The 17,865-nt window shown below is 32.5% G+C and overlaps 2 protein-coding genes across 2 annotated transcripts; one reads left to right on the forward strand and one right to left on the reverse strand.

Moving 5' to 3' along the window:
* Nucleotides 1–659: 659 nt before the first annotated feature.
* LOC114166222 (G-type lectin S-receptor-like serine/threonine-protein kinase At1g11300) lies at nt 660–9,472 on the forward strand. Its single transcript, XM_028050919.1, has 8 exons — nt 660–1,288; nt 1,937–2,713; nt 3,446–3,568; nt 7,871–8,025; nt 8,119–8,329; nt 8,465–8,705; nt 8,793–8,943; nt 9,039–9,472. Exons 1-8 carry the CDS (start codon nt 703–705, stop codon nt 9,342–9,344), a joined length of 2,550 nt encoding a protein of 849 aa, XP_027906720.1. The 5' UTR covers nt 660–702; the 3' UTR covers nt 9,345–9,472.
* Nucleotides 9,473–15,758: 6,286 nt separating this feature from the next.
* Nucleotides 15,759–16,543, reverse strand: LOC114165165. The gene is made up of 2 exons (XM_028049827.1): nt 16,330–16,543; nt 15,759–16,078 (listed from the first exon to the last, which is right to left on the reverse strand). The coding sequence occupies exons 1-2, from the start codon at nt 16,541–16,543 to the stop codon at nt 15,759–15,761; spliced, it is 534 nt and encodes a 177-aa protein (XP_027905628.1).
* Between the last annotated feature and the right edge of the window lie 1,322 nt (nt 16,544–17,865).

Below are 17,865 nucleotides of genomic sequence, written 5' to 3' on the forward strand. Positions count from 1 at the left end.
ACGTATTAGTAACAAGATAAGATAATAATACCTATTTGACAACTCAAAATAATAATATTGTAATCATATTTATTTTATTTTTTATTTTTAAATTCTAATACACATTATTATATATAATGTTTGTGATCATGTGAATGATGATGTCCCGTCCAATTCTTATAAAAACAGAAAAAAGAAAAGAATTATTTTTCTAATGATAAATGGGAATTCAATATCCTGAATATCCTAAAACAAAAAGAAAATAATGAACCCATTCAATAGTTCCATAGATTAATGTCCAAAAAAGTAACCTCAAATAATAACATACATTGTCTCTTGGCTTCCACTTATTGCTTATAAACTAACTATAACATACTTTAGTATAATTTTTCAAACAGTTACATTGTTCATCTTTTATATATATATATATATATATATATATATATATATATATATATATATATATATATATATATTAATTTGTCAATCTCATTAGGCCAAAAAAAACTCATAATTAATTGAAATAAAAATGAATTGTAGTCTTAGTTCAATTATTAATTTTGGGTTACAAGGTACATGCAAGTTGGCTTCTGAATAAAATAGTGTGAATACAGATTTTTTTTTTCCACTCTACTTAGCATGCTTAACGCGTAACTAAAGTCAACTCAACCTTAAGAGAACATAGTTTGGTGCACAACATGAACATGAATTTTGAAGACTAACATGGTGGAATCAACCTCATCAAACCCAAAGTGGTACAAAGAGAAAATCATCATTCAAACAACACCAAGTTTCCCACATTCAAAATTCATGGGTTTTCCAACCAGCATCAATCACTTGTTTCTGCTCATATTTTCCAGCTTCTGTTTAGGTGCAATCTCTGCGAATGATACCATCACATCAACCAGATTCATCAGCGACTCTGACTCTCAGATTACAAGCTCAAGCAACGGTGATTTCAAGGTTGGATTTTTCAGCCCTGAAAACTCCACAAATCGCTATGTGGCAATCTGGTATCTCTCTCAGACCAACATCATATGGGTAGGAAATAGAGATGAACCACTGAAGGATTCATCTGGGGTGTTCAAAATCCACGAGGATGGGAATCTTGTGGTGCTGAATGGAGAAAATAGTGTGATATGGTCAACAAATGTATCAGTTGGTGGTACCAACACAAGTGCTCAACTTGACAATTCAGGAAATCTGATCCTGCGTGGTGACTCAAGTTTAACACCATTATGGGACAGTTTCACACACCCTGCTGATATTGCTGTGCCACAGATGAAAATTGCCACCAATAGGATCACTGGTAAGCCATGATTCACCATATATACTTTCATTTACTACTCTCTCTCTCTCTCTTTCTATCTGTGTTTTCTTTTTACCCATTGGAAGAAGTATCCACAAGTTTTCTCTTTCAATCACAGTTTTTTTTTCTTCTAGATATTCATTGAAAGACTTGATTCTGATACTATACTCTAAGATACTTCATCATGATATCTTTCATTGTAAAATATCCAAACTTCGAAGTTATTATTTTTTTTTCCTCAAATTGGAATTCGTTTATATTTTAAATTTTGATATACATTTTAGTCTCAAACTTAAAAATTGAATGGATGTAATTTTTCTAACATAATTACGTTAAATTGTTTTGACATGTCAAACGTATTTTAGGATGACGATTGAGTTATTTACATCGTTTTATATGTTTCGGCTCAAATATTAGTCTCAAACACTACTTAACAAGTCTAAAAATTTAATTTTATTAGATTAAAAGAATTATATTTATTTATTTTTAAAGTTTACGAACCAAAATAAATCTAAGAAAGAAATGAATTATAATTTCACATATAAGTTTCTAATACTAAAAGTATATTTAACCTATAATACAGCCATGTGAAACAAAAGAACATGTAAACGAAGATATCTGATGTGGAATCTGTGGATGATATAACAGGTGAGAAAATCGAGTATGTGTCATGGAAAAGCAGTTCTGATCCTTCTACTGGGTACTTCACTGGGAGCCTTGAAAGGTTGGATGCACCAGAGGTGTTTTTCTGGTACAACAAAACAAAGCCATATTGGAGAACTGGTCCATGGAATGGAAGAGTGTTCCTAGGATCACCAAGGATGTTAACTGAGTACTTATACGGGTGGCGTTTTGAGCCTAATGATAATGGAACAGCATATCTAACCTACAACTTCGAAAAACCTGCCATGTTTGGAATCCTTACCATAACCCCACATGGCACACTGAAACTGGTAGAGTTTTTGAACAGAACCAAGTTTCTGGAACTTGAGGTGGATCAAAACGAATGTGACTTTTATGGGAAGTGTGGACCCTTTGGAAGCTGTGATAACTCCACAGCACCAATTTGCAGCTGTTTTGAGGGGTTTGAGGCACGCAAGCCAGAGGAATGGAACAGTGGAAATTGGACAAGTGGGTGTGTGAGGAGTGTGCCACTGAATTGTGGCAAGTTGAGAAATGGGAGTGAAGTTGAAGAAGGAGATAGTTTTCTGCAGAAACATAACATGAAAGTGCCTGATTTTGCAGAGAGATCAGATGGAAACCAAGAAAAATGTGGTGCAGATTGCTTGGCAAATTGCTCTTGCTTGGCTTATGCATATGATTCTTACATTGGTTGCATGTATTGGAGTAGGGAATTGATTGATTTGCAGAAATTTCCTTATGGAGGGGTTGATCTCTTCATTCGTGTTCCATCACAACTTCTACGTATGTTTTCTCTCCTTACTCACAATATTTTATATCGGTATAATGATATCTTCTATTACACTAATTATAGTATGAAAACTTATTGTTTGATCTCATTTTCATATTTGATGTTTTGTATACAACAACTTTTATAATTTATAATATCAAGATGTTGGAAGATTATATGGTAATTAAATATAAATCATAATATAATATATAATATAAGTATGATGGTTTTTAGAAAATGTTTTGAGATATCAAAGTGAATGTACAAAAATTTTAGGAGATCAATATATAACAAAAAGTCTAAAATTAAAAAAATATTACTTTTATCTTTATATGTAAAAAAAAAATGGAAGAGTCAAAGTACTATAGGAGTAAAGAAACTCCGTCACGAGCAAGTAGTGGAAAACTTGATATTAATTCTTATTTTTTCCTTGAGTGCTTTTCTTCCAAACTTTTATACCATGAAAATGTTTGAGATATATGTTGATAACCAATTTATAATACATAAGCTATAATATAAAATTAATTTTGTTATGTTAAATTAGATATAAATTCATGTTAAAGTTTTAGATTATGTTGAAAATCTTTCGTCAACTCTAACGTATAAATTTTATCTTCTAAACTGACCATGTAAATATAAATTAAATTTAATCTCACCGGTTGAAAAAAACACGTTACTTAATTTTATAAATAATTAAAGAAATAAATAACATTATTTTATTTTATTTTATTCTGAATAACATGCAGCTAGTGGTAAAAAGAGAAGAGAAACGAAGGGATTAATAATCGGTATTGTGGTAGCAATTGGAGCATTAGCAACTGCAATCGGCGCTTATCTTTTGTGGCGGAAATTTACTCCTAAGCATACAGGTAAAGTTGTCTTGTTTATATTTATATCTGAATAATCATTTAATTTTTTTCCTTAATTTTTTTATCACGTTTACTATTTTCCAATCTTCTCCCTTTTTTTAGATTATTTCTCTTTCATTACTTAAAAAAGGAGTGGACATTACTCATTCTCCATGATAGGGAAACTTCGGTAAAAGGGGAACAAAAACATTAAAATAATATCGCCCGACAAATTTGAACGAATCTTTATGAGCAGGAATATAGTACGAAGAAGATACGATGAATAGGTTGCTGTAGCCATGTGTGCTACCTTGCTTTTCTGCCGTGAATGTTGAATTTTTTTTATTACAAATATTAAAGTCAAAGTTCTTCTTTATGGTATAATGTTTTTCCACAAAATTTGATAAATATAATAATTGATATGTCAACAGGATATTCTTCTTAAAGAAATACTCTTTATTTATTTAAGGGTTAAATATGTTTTTAGTCCCTTAAGTTTTAGTAAAATTTGGAATTAGTCCATTTTTAAAACTTTTGACTAAATTAGTTATTCATCTTTAAAAATGCGTGAATTTAGTCATTTTAACCAAATTTTGTTAAGTTTATCTTACGTTTCAAGCGTATTTCATGATAGTATTTGAATTGTTTACCCCGTTTGACACATTTTTGCTTCAATGTTAACTCAAATATTATCATAAAATGCGTTTAAAATATCAAATAAATTTAACAAAATTTGGTAAGAAGGATTAAATTCACGCATTTATAAAGATGAAAGACTAAATTGGTATAAAGTTTCGAAGAAAAACTAATTCCAAGATTCACTGAAACTTGAAAAACCAAAAACATATTTAACCCTTTATTTATTTAAGAAAAACCTTTTAAATAGACTTTAAGTAAAAAAGCACACTAGCTGATAGGAAACTAACTCCTAACAATATTGAAAAGCATAACAACTAAATACTAATCAGTGTAAAATATGTTATAACAAGGTTAAAATATCTAACAAATTTTTACCTTAAAGTGACATTACTTTCTAATATCGTTTTTAAAGTAAGAATCTTTGTCTTACTAATTCTAAACACGTACATTAAGAATGTGTATCTTTCTTCCATATTCAGTTGTATCTTGCAAAATCTAAAAATGTTCCAATTCACAATTTTGGTCAAAATTTGAAACTTTGACTCGTCGTTAAAGATGGTTTGATTCTTTCTTTTGGATGTGTCATTTTGTTGCAAATGTATATGATGTTCTCAATTTCCTTTTAATGTTCTTGCTCCTCGTAAAACATTGTGAATTCAAGCAAATTATATTCTCCCCCACAATTAGTTTTGCAATACTTGTATTGGTTGTCTTACTTGTTTTTCAACCATTGCTTTATAGTTTTTAAAAGTTGATAAAACTTTAGGTTTTTCCTTCAAAAAGTAAACCTAAGTTTGCATACTCAAGTCGTCAATGAAAGTGATAATATATTCTTTACCTCCGTTAGAAATAGGATTAATTGGCCAATAAATATTAAAGTGCACAACCTCCAATAATTTTCTTACTTTCTTGGATTTTCATTTGGAAAATAGTTATCGATGTTGCATGTTGAGAATACATTCCTCACATGTGTCCTTTGAACTAGAAAATAAGGAAGACCAATTATCATATTTTACTGTTGAAGTGTTTGTAAACCTCCAAGAACACGATAACTATAACAAAAATGTCATAGTTGCGCTTGATTGTTCAAACTTGTAGCATAACATAATTAAGTAGAATGACTGAGGTAAAGTGGAAACATCTGATGTATTGTCATAGCCACTTGAGTGATCAATCCCAATATGTCATCTAGTATTTGACAAACCACCCCTATCCCCATAGTTCCTTTAATTGTGATATTGTAATCTTTCTCTTTCAACTAAAGGATACTTGACAAATTGGTCTTTAAATATGGGGAAAAAAGGATATTAGACAAGGTTTGAGCAACACTACTTTTAGTTAGTAAAGTTACCTACCATTTTTCCATGATTGAGATTGTAGAAGTGTTTCCAAACTTCACATTACCTCTAAAGGATTCATCGAGAATGGAAAATACAAAATTATCTCCATTCATGTGATTGTTGCACTCGATGTCTAAATACCACAATTTCTTGTTGGTTGAATCCCTTTCATGACAAATCATCAAGAGTGAGATTTCTCCAAATTGCTCTTCTTTCTTTTCTATGAATTTGGATGTTCCACTTTGTGCATTTGGAAAATTTGATCAACATATGATAATGATCATACTTGTGACACCGATAACATTCTACATTTGTCTTGTCAGTTGACTTTGCCTAATAACCACCTCCTTATATTCCCTTTTTTTTTTAGATTGTTTTAGTTGATGTTGATTTTGTTGATAACCATAGTTTCCTCTCGACCTTTGCCATATCCTCTACCTTGACTTCTATTGTTGTTGGTTGATCCACATCCTCCATCTCTTTTACTTGAATGATATGATAATACTTTTAATGTTAACTCTACATTGTCTTGTTGATGCAACTTTCTCTCATGGACTAATAATTAAACTTCAAATTAATCAATGGTTAAAAGAACAATATGTTTTCAACTTCTCAATGAAACATAACCAAATTTTTGTGTCAATGAGTGAAAAATGATGAATTTTCTAATCCTAAAAATAGTAAGACATAAAACCTAAAATAATATAATTAATTAATTGTTATGAGATTTCCCTTTATAAGAGGCAAGCTTAGATTTGACTTTAGCAGCTAGTGGTTGAAGAAACTTAGATTTTGAAGCACCTAGAAAAATAGGAACTTTGAGGTAATTAAAGGGAATGACACCTCTATTACAATTACAAACATCTTAATCCTCTTATTAAAACCATAAGACTCATTAGCAATGAAAAAATGACTTTTATAAAAATTGACCCATTGCCTAGAGGCTAATCTATAGGAATAGAGGAAATTCATAAGACTGATAAGAATTCTTTTGTTATCCTAACAAAAAACAAAAATTTCATCAGCATATAAAACATGTGAAGGAAAGATGACCCCTTTCAGACTAGCCATTAGCAACATATGTTTAGAGTTAAGAAGATGAGAAATCCCCTAACTAAGGACCTCTTTTGCAAGACATAATAATAAAGGAGATAAATGATCCTTATAGAAAGATGAGAAATGACCGACAAGACTACCATTCACACTTATAGAAAGATGAGAAAAATGGATAATTTTCATAATCCAATCAAAGAATTGTGATGAAAAACAAACTAATTTAGCATCAAAAGGAGAAATTTAAAATCCAAATTAAGACCATCAAAAGCCTTAGAGATGTCAATCTTAACACAACATTACCACCTTTAACCCTCTTAGACAACATATTTATGGCTTCATGAGTGACACCAATGCCTTCCTTAATGTGCCTCCTTTTGTTAAAGCCATTTTGATTAGGAGAAATGATCCTTTTACCAATAGTAGCCAATCTATAAGAAAAAAAAATAGAAATAATTTTGAACATGAAATTAGCCACCACAATAGGTCTGGAGTTTTTAGTAGATTAAACACTAGAAAATGTAAGAATAAGAGAAACAACATTAGAATTCATCCCAAGTAAGACCCAATTTTGAGAAAGGAATTATTTGACAACATTGCACACATCAGTCCTTAAAATATCCTTACAAGCATGAAAGCAAAAGCTACCAAAACCATTTGGACTAGCTGCCCTATTGGATATTAAAAATAACTTAGTCTCGTAATTAGAAGGATAATTGATCAACAATATATTCCCTTCCTCTGAAACAACATTAGGAATGTGATTGGCAATAATGTTTTGCCTAAAATACATAAGACAAAATTAGATTTTTGTAGAATGTGAAACATGTTCCTCAGTATGTTTAGGATCTTCCATAACTAAACCTCATTCCACAAGTCTATAAATCCCACTAGCATTAAAACACTTTTAATCACAAAAATGAAAAAAAAAATTAACCCATCCTTGAACCAAAGCATTTTAGCTTTGTCATTCCATAATAAAGTTTGACATTTCGATGCATAATCAAGATCATTCATGACTTATTTTTCTTTGATAAGAAATTTTACATCTAACTAATTTAGACCAGTGAATTGACTATATATTCATTAATTTTATTTTAAATAGTTATGAAAGTTAATTGACACTAAAATGAAATTTAAATGCACTTCTTTTGTCAATTTAATTGTTAAATATGAGCACTATCATATTCATTATTACATGTAAAAAACTAAATTTTCAAATATAAAAAATATTATGAATTGTACATAGTTACTTTTTGTTGTATTACCAATTCGTATATTGCTAATTCAGGAAGTGTGCCTGAAGACGTGATTACCGGAAAGAAAAAGGAAATTACTAAATTGGAAGAGTTACCCCTATTTAAGTTTGAAAAGCTTTCAAATGCTACAAACAATTTTCACTTTGGTAACATGCTTGGAAAAGGAGGTTTTGGTCCTGTATACAAGGTAATTTTCTTTGTATAAAATATTTTTATTATTTTTAAAATTAATAATAATAATAATATATAAATTAGTACTAATGACATTTTACTGTCTTAGGGACAATTGGAGAACGGACAAGAAGTTGCTGTAAAAAGACTTTCAAAAACATCTGGACAAGGATTGGAAGAATTCATGAATGAAGTCGTGGTGATTTCTAAACTTCAACATCGAAATCTAGTAAGACTTCTTGGATGTTGCATAGAAGGAGACGAACCAATGTTGGTCTATGAGTTTATGCCAAATAAAAGTTTGGATTCATTTCTATTCGGTTAGTTATTGCCTCTTTTTAAACTACTACTTAATGGTATTTTTTTGATTTAAATAATTATGATATACTATTAACTTCTATATAACATTTAGTGTTTTTTTTTCATCCTTTTCATGTATTCATTATGTTTTCTAGATCCACTCCAAAGGAAAGTTTTAGATTGGAAAAAGCGCTTCAACATAATTGAAGGAATAGCGCGAGGAATACTTTATCTTCATAGAGATTCAAGACTAAGAATTATACATAGAGATCTTAAAGCAAGCAACATCTTATTGGATAATGATATGAATCCAAAAATATCAGACTTTGGTTTAGCAAGAATTGTTAGAGGAGGTGATGATGATGAAGCTAACACAAAAAGGGTTGTTGGAACTTAGTAAGTAGCATTTTTAATACTATACATTATTTTTTCAATATCAAATAGTTTATTATTTGTTGATTATAATATTTGTTTTACATGCAGTGGTTATATGCCACCTGAATATGCAATGGAGGGACTTTTCTCAGAAAAATCAGATGTGTATAGCTTTGGAGTATTATTACTAGAGATTGTAAGTGGACGAAGAAATACTAGTTTTCATAATGATGAGCAATCACTTAGCCTTGTTGGATTTGTAAGTTTCCAGAACTTATTCCTTTTTCTAATGAAGTTTCTACAAATTAAGCAAAATGATTATTATTTTTGCTAATGAAGTTTTGTTTTTTTTAGGCATGGAGACTATGGAATGAAGGCAACATTATAACTATAATAGATCCAGAGATATGGGATCCAATGTTTGAAAAAAGTATGTTGAAGTGCATACACATAGGACTTTTGTGTGTGCAAGAACTTACAAAAGAAAGGCCATCTATATCGACTGTGGTTTTGATGCTTATAAGTGAGATTACACATCTTCCTCCTCCAAGACAAGTTGCTTTTGTTCAAAAACAAAATTGTCAAAGTTCGGAGTCTTCTCAAAAAAGTCAATTTAATTCAAACAACAATGTAACTCTAAGTGAAATTCAAGGTAGATAACAATTAGGTTCAACATTTTTATCATTAACAATAATTTATTATGTTTAAGTTATAACTTAATTATTATTGTATACTTGAGAAATTATCAATGTTTAAATTTAAGTACTATTAGGAATCTTACATGAAATTTCTTGACTCGTATAAATTCTATGTAATTTAATTATTTATAAATGATGAAGAGTTAAATATTCTTAGAAATTTACAACTTACTGAAAAAAATATATATTAGTTGTATATTTTGACATTATTTTCAATGATTTTGTACATTTTGTTGTCTATTTTTTTCATATTTTGTCTTAGATTGAGAGTCCTTGGTTCTTTCATTATTTGTAACATGTAAACCATTGTTGAGAGAGAGAGAGAGAGAGAGAGAGAGAGATATCACATATCATGAAATTAGACAAATAATTCTACCAAATAAAATTTTATTTATGATTCACCCGATAGTTGGATAATTTATATTCAAAAATATTTCCTATAAATATGAAAATAGAAAATCGAAGGATAAAATCTTCAAGCAAAGAGTCCACAGGGTCCAAGAAACAATATTAGTTGTGTTAAAGACATACACCACAAGCTTGTTATGTAAGGTATACTAATTTAATTACATCATTTATGTTCAAAACTAAAAGCCTTTGAAAACTAATAAAGTGTATTAAAAGATTTTGTAATATCAAATTTAATAAGCACATTTTCACCTATAATTTCGAAAACTAACAAGTTTTTTTTTTTTATGTTCAACTTTTGGGATAAGAGAAACTAGAGTAGAATTTACTTCAGAAAGTATTAATTCCTATTTGAAGAATTTAATAACAACTCAATATACATCATTGTCAACAATATCTTATAATTATTGATTAAGAAAGCACCACCAAATCCGTAAGTATTAGGTTCACAAATGCTATTAAAGGCGAAAACAACTAGTTTAACCTAATATATATATTAGGCATATCTATCAAAAGTTCATAATCCTCTTACTCATAAAATAAGGTATAAGATTTTGGAAAATTATTAATAGTAGTGTTGTTCTCGATAACATAGAGGGAAAGGAAAAGTGGTAAGATAAAAATCTTAAGTTTGGTTTAGTTAAAAAAAAGCATGATTACCATCTTCTTAAGGCACCACTCACAATGCATTTTAAATCAATCATCTTAAGGAGAAAATGTGTATTTATATCACCATGATGAAACCAAGATTCGAAGAGATCAATATTGTCATAAGTTCTTTAGCTTTAAGATCACTGGTTAAACCTTCAATGAGAAGTTGTTGATAAATATAAGACAAAGTTGCTTGAGTAATTTTTACCCTCTCATGTTTATTGCCAAAGATTTTCCTATTTTAAAAACTTAAAAAAAAAACTTTTAAGCTCTTCAACTTTTTGTTATGAGATGGTCATGGGTAACCTATCACAAGTTCATTCCAAGCATCTCAAGAAGTTTGCGACATTTATATGTTTAAGCACATGGATATAAACTCAAATAAGTTTGTGATATTTATATGCATAATCTACATGGAAATAAACTAAAATGAAGATTGAAAAAAAAAAAGATCTCATGTCTTATCACTACAAAAAAATTTGCATTTACCTACAACAAAAATTTGTAGGTAATAAAAAATTACCTACGGATTACTAACAACTCAAGATCCATATGAAATTGTGGCGTCGATAAATTTGGATGGATTTTTGGTCCGTGAAAAATATCATTTTGTGGGTAATACATACAGACCACCTTTCACGGTAAGTTATGAGGCACAAATACGATATGTATATACGACATGTATTTGATACACAAGATACGCTAATTTTGAAAATAATAGGACACAACACGTGATATATGCATATTGAAAAATGTACAATTTTTTTTAACAAAAAATGAGAAATATATGATTATTCTTGTGTGAATCCAAATTAAAATCAAATGTATTAAATATTTTCAACATAAATTTTATAAATTATTGTCATCATAAAATTATTATTGGTTTATATATTAGATACTTCATTGATAAGTATTGCTAAAGTATCTTAAAGTATGGAATACAGATATGTGCCAGACACGGATATGTGACACAAATTGAAGTATCGGTGCATCATAGGATCCCACCAATCAAATTATGTGAGTAATACAAACAAACCACCTTTTATGGATAAGTTTCCATGGCTTTACTTTTTGTGGATAATGTTGACAGACCATTATTTGTGGGTAAATTCCCACCACAAAAAGGTCATGGATAAAAGTTTTTACAATTTGTAATTCATGGATAATTTTCCATGACTAAATTTTCGTGGATAAAATTTATTTACCAATTTAAATTCGTGGGTAGTTAATATACATTTATTCAAAAGCATATATATATATATATATATATATATATATATATATATATATATATATATATATATATATATATTAAACGTTATCATTATACCAATGCATTAAAAGCTCCAATCATTTTAATATTCAATTGTCATTAAACACAATATTATTCAACTATAAGACAATTCAAAATTAATTTCAAACACTATCCAAATCAAACATAATCAAAAATCAAATTTAATCAAACTAAAATACCAACCAAATTGAAAATGAAATTGAAACATAATCTAAGTTTCAGAAGTTAACATGAGTGATCCAAATATACTCTAAACAAAGTTTATATATAATCAAAATAAAGTCAAAATTTTTTAAGTTCCTAATAATTAGCATAATCATCATCTTCATTTTCTTGTTATGCATGCTCACTGTGTTCTTGGTTCGGTGGTGGTTGTTGCTCTTGTCTTGTTCAGAATGTTGTTGTTTTTCAAATACATTTCGAGCATCAATGAGTTCGGAGAAAATGTGTAGAAAATTTATACCTCTTTGAGGGATTTTGGAGGAAAGATTAACATTTTTGTTTTTAATTTAATTTTTTAACTCTTATTTTACCCATGAATTAATTAATTTTATCCATGAATTTTCTTTTCTCACTCTCCTCCTTCAGTAGTAAATCTTTTATGAATCCAGTTTTCCTTTTTTTTTCTTTTTTAATTAATAGTAACAAATCTATAGGTAAATTTGAAGGTGACAAAAATTTACATATGAATTTTATTCTGTGGATAATTATCCATGAAAAATTCAACTTTTTCTTGTAGTGCTTGAGAGATAAAAAAATGATGGATCGATAATAACAAATAAAAATTAAGTTTTGAAGCACTAAAAATTAATTAAGATATATACAAGTAATAATAAATTCATAGTAATTTGTCAATTCAGAGTTAAAGGGTTAAAATAACTTGATAATAAATAAGACATTTTATGATAGAGAATAATAGTTTGTCTAGTTTTTATACATACTGAGGTTTTTCATGACATTAGACGAAATAAGAAAATATATAGGATACGGTTATTTTCCTAAATGGTAAAACTGAATACAATTAATAAAAATATTTAATAGATTCATCAACAAGTTTTTCAAAGTAAAATCAATATCCAATGCGATAATATTTTTAAAAAATCCTATGTATTCTTTAAAATTAATGCCAAAATAATATGACTATGTACACAAATTTTAATCTAAAATGAATCATCTAATAACAACAATCTCATTCAAATACTCACATATAAAAGGAAATATATGATTATAATCCACGAGATGCACTTTGTGTTTTCTTTATATTTTCCTTTCGTGATCTGTATAACATGTATCGTCAAATTAAAGATTAACGAAAAAGAATATTCAGCATGAATCCAAGTTGTTTTGATTTTCTGTATTATTAAGATATAATAATCGAAAGATTTTATTCTACGGTCACAATTAATGGCTGCAAGGTTGATGTTGTAGTACACAAAACATTGATGAAGATATGAAGATTTTTTTAATCCAACCTTATCAAAACTTCTTGCCTTGGAGATTGAAAGACTTTGACGATAACAAAGGCTTTTTATTGTTTAGAGAAGTTTGTTTTGATTAGAATGTATCTTTGCTTAGTTTCCTTTTCATGGTCTAATTTGATAAGTAGCTTTAAAAAGCTATTGAAATTGTTTTAGAGCTTAACTAAGATGATGAAATATGTTTTCTATCTACTAAAATGTTCCTATTTGTTTAACAGAGAACATTTTAATTGATTAGTTATTCTTTTTAATCTATTAAAATTACATAAACCCATGCTCAACTATAATAAAAAGATTTTAATCTGTTAAAAAAATATTTTAATAGATTAAACTTTATGTGATTTCAGAGATTTTTGACTACTTTATTTTAATTTGTTACAACAATTTTAACGTATTAATTTTGCGAGCGAGTAAAATTAATAAATTAAAATAAGCTGTTAATCCATTAAAGTATATAATCAACAATCTATATATAGTTCTCTCATTTTGACTTCTTTTTTACACAAGTTTTTGAGAGAAAATTTTCTTTGGATTTTAATGATTACTCAAATAATACTATTAATAATAAAAATATAAAATGATATAATAATAATTATTAAATTAATAATAATACTAAGACATATATATAAAATAATGAATATTAATCAAAGATCAACAATTATTGTAACGTCCCAAAAACTGGATAACCTCAAATTGATAAAACGTCACATGCATAAATAATCACAGAGTACGGAGTTTGGAGTATGCAGGCATACAGTACGCCATGCATTTCCCCATATTACATAAAAGAGGCTCCACACGGCCTAAACAAAGTACACTGGAAAAGCAAATAACTATACTAAGTCTTGTGCGAACAAAAGAAACATAATTAAATAAAATCCTTCAGTGATGGGCCCCACAGTGGGCCCAATACTCATCCCATCCATCAAGCTGTCGCATCCCTGTTATCCATACCACTGCCAGGGGTCCTCACATCTGCTCACATCAATAAAATTGATGATCATTGCAATAGAGGAGACCACACACAACATACAAGCAAGCAAAAGGGTAAGCTAGTGTAAAGGAATTTCATATTATAACAGTCCACATGTAATCTCAAAGCCAAGCATAAATAACGAGCATCACACCAGAGCTATCAAAACATATGAGACCCCAAGACTTGACTATCCGGATACGCATAATGAGGCACCACCACGTGGCAGTGGAACTATGTCCTAGCAATGAGGCGTCACCGCGAGGCCTTCGCGGAATTATACCCTTACAGGAGGCACCACCACGTGGCCTCCGTGGAATTACGCCCTAGCCCTGAGGCACCACCACGACCTCCCGTGGAATTACGTCCTTTTGTCGAGGCACCACCAGGAACTCCCCTTAAAAGGGTCCATGGAATTACGTCCAACAGATGAGGCGCCACCAAGATCTCTCACTACAAGAGTCATGGAATTATGCCCTACCCACACTTTATACATGTTCCACCCACCAATCAAGAATTTCACATAACATTAACATCATGTATAACAATCCCATCATGCAACTCATGCTTTCCAATTCATATAACACAAAACAACATACCATTTCCACCACAACCTCATATATCAATCATGGCATCATCCCTCATAGTAAAGCATTTAGATCAGATAAGCTATCACACATCAATGCAACATTCAACAATAGTACCACATCTTACCCCCAGTCTCGCCCAGGCTAACAGGTCTCGCTCAGGCGAGGGAAGTCCTCTCGCTCAGGCGAGCCCCGTCTCGCCTAGGCGAGAACTCGAGCAGGGGAATAACGGACTCTGCGAGGTCTCGCTCAGGCGAGTCCCTTCTCGCCTAGGCGAGACTACTCCTCGCTAAAAAAAAATCCTCGTCTAAGCGACAGATCGAGCAACGATCTTGGGCGAGCCTCTACTAATCTCGCCTAGGCGAGACAAGCTCGCTTGGGCAAGAAAACCAGTGCTCGTCACTGTTCTCTCGCGCAAAACACAGAAAACACATCGAAACCACATTTTTACCAATATCAAACAGCCAAATCATGAGCACACCTCAAAAAATATAACTTAAACTCAGAAAACATGCGAAGAACCTAAGTGAATCGTAAACCCTAGCTTCCCTTACCTGGAAGAGCTAAGTGGAAAACCCCCAATACGCACACAACGAGCACGACTGTCCTAAGGTGACCAAAGAGCTGGAAATAAACAGTAAGACAGAATAAGCACGAGTTACTACCAAACCCTAACGGTAAAAGTTTGCCCAGAGGTGACGTAAGAGTTCGAAGTTGACTTACGTGGGTGGAACCTGGCTTGAGCTAGCTCGAAGAATGTTGGTGGCAAAACCCTAGCAGAGCGTCGCAACTGTTCAAGGAGGCAAGGAGGCACTGTTTATGAAAGTGAGGGAAGTGGAAACGTTAGGGCAGATGGGATCTGTTTTTACTCCTTGGGCCAGCTCTTAGGCCCATTACGCTAAGGGCAGCCCTTAAAACATTAAGGCGGAAAATTGGGCCTTACATTCTCCCCAACAACAAAATTTTTGTCCTCAAAAATACAGACTTACCAGGGAAACAGATGCAGATGTGACTTCCTCATATCGTCTTCCAACTCCAAAGTCGAGTCGCCTGCTCTCCGATCCCAGATGACTTTGACCAGGATGACTATTTTTCCTCGGCGTTCCTCAACTTTGCTACCCTCTAAAGCCACTGGTGGTACCTCCATGGTAAGATCCTCCTGAATCTGTACATCCTCTGCTTCTAGCACATGAGAGGGATCAAAGACATACTTTCTCAATTGTGACACGTGGAACACAGGGTGAAGATTGGCCAACTGAGGGGGCAAGGCTATCTCATACGCACTGGCCCAATCCTCCTCGAGATCTGATAGGGGCCAAGGAACTTAGGAGAAAGCTTTCTTGAACGGGGAGCCCTTCCCACACCAGTGGTTCGGGTCACCCTCAAGAACACGTGATCTCCTGCCTCGAATTCCAAGGGTCTCCTCCTGCAGTCTGCATAAGCCTTTTGTCTGCTCTATGAAGCCTGCATCCTATTCCTCACCAACCTCACCTTCTCGGTGGTCTGTTCCAACAATTATGGCCCAACTAACACTGCCTCGCCATCTTGATACCAACACAAGGGAGTCTTGCACCTCCGACCATAAATAGCCTTATACGGTGCCATCCCAATGCTTGCATGGAAACTATTATTGTAGGTGAACTCAATCAACGGTAACACTTCATCCCAAGCACCTAAGTGATCTAGTATACATGTCCGCAATAAGTCCTCGAATGACTGGATCGTCCTCTCAGACTGATCATCTGTCTGAGGATGATAGGCTGAACTCATCGTGAGTTTGTTTCCTAAAGCACCCTGCAAGGTTTGCCAAAACCATGATGTGAACCGTGGATCTCAATCTGATACAATGCTCGAAGGCACCCCATGCAACCTCACGATCTCCTTGATGTACAGTTGAGCCAACTTAACCATAGACATCCTCAGGTTCATTGCTAGGAAATGTGCACCCTTGGTCAGTCAGTCCACTATGACCCAGATGGTGTCATGTCCCCTAAATGTCCATGGTAGATGGGTCACAAAGTCCATCGAGATGCTGTCCCACTTCCACACCGGTATCTCTAAGGGCTGCATAATCCCCCCGGGTCTTTGATGCTCCACCTTTGCCTTCTGACAGGTCAGACAGGCAAACACGTACTGTGCCACATCCTTCTTCATACCTTGCCACCAGAAGTTTTTCTTGAGGTCCTGGTACATCTTAGTCATGCCCGGATGCAGACTAAGACGACTTTTGTGCCCTTCCTCTAGGATCAACTTCTTCACCTCAACATCATCGGGTACACATATCCTGCCCTGAAATCTCAAGATGCCATCACTGCCCAAGGTAAAGTCATTTGCCTCTTCTGACCCCAGTTGCTCCCTAACTCTGTGCAGGCTAGCATCCACTAACTGCCTCTCCCTAACTGAATCCAAGAATTCACTAGATATAGTTAAGTTGCTACACCTGATGAACTCAGATCCCAATTCCACCTGTAGCTTCATATCCATGAACTGCTCTAATAGCTCCATCTCCTTTATCATAAGGTGAGCAGTATGTACAGTCTTCCTACTCAGAGCATCGGCCACCACGTTTACCTTTCCCGAATGGTATAGCAGCTCAAAATCATAGTCCTTCAAAAACTCCATTCATCGTCTCTGCCTCATGTTTAACTCTTTCTGATCGAATAAGTACTTTAGACTTTTGTGATCACTGAACACGCGAAACTGTGTACCGTAGAGGTAATGCCTCCAAATTTTCAAGGCGAAAACTATAGCTGCCAGCTCTAGGTCATGAGTGGGGTAGTTTCTCTCATGCACCTTGAGTTTCCGCGAAGCGTAGGCCACCGCCTTCCTCTCCTGCATCAACACACAACCCAACCCTAGGTGAGAGGCATCATAATAAACCTCAAAGGGTTTTCCAATATCGGGGATCATTAGGATAGGAGCACTCGTCAACCTCCGTTTAAGCTCTTGGAAGCTTTCCTCACACTTATCTGTCCAAGTGAAAGGTTGGTCCTTTCGTGTGAGTTGTGTCAAAGGTGTCACTATCTTGGAGAATCCCTCTATGAATCTCCTATAGTAGCCAGCCAATCCCACGAAACTTCTGATTTCAGTCG

This window comes from Vigna unguiculata, chromosome 10 (assembly GCF_004118075.2).
Source record: "Vigna unguiculata cultivar IT97K-499-35 chromosome 10, ASM411807v1, whole genome shotgun sequence".
Lineage (NCBI taxonomy): Eukaryota > Viridiplantae > Streptophyta > Magnoliopsida > Fabales > Fabaceae > Vigna > Vigna unguiculata.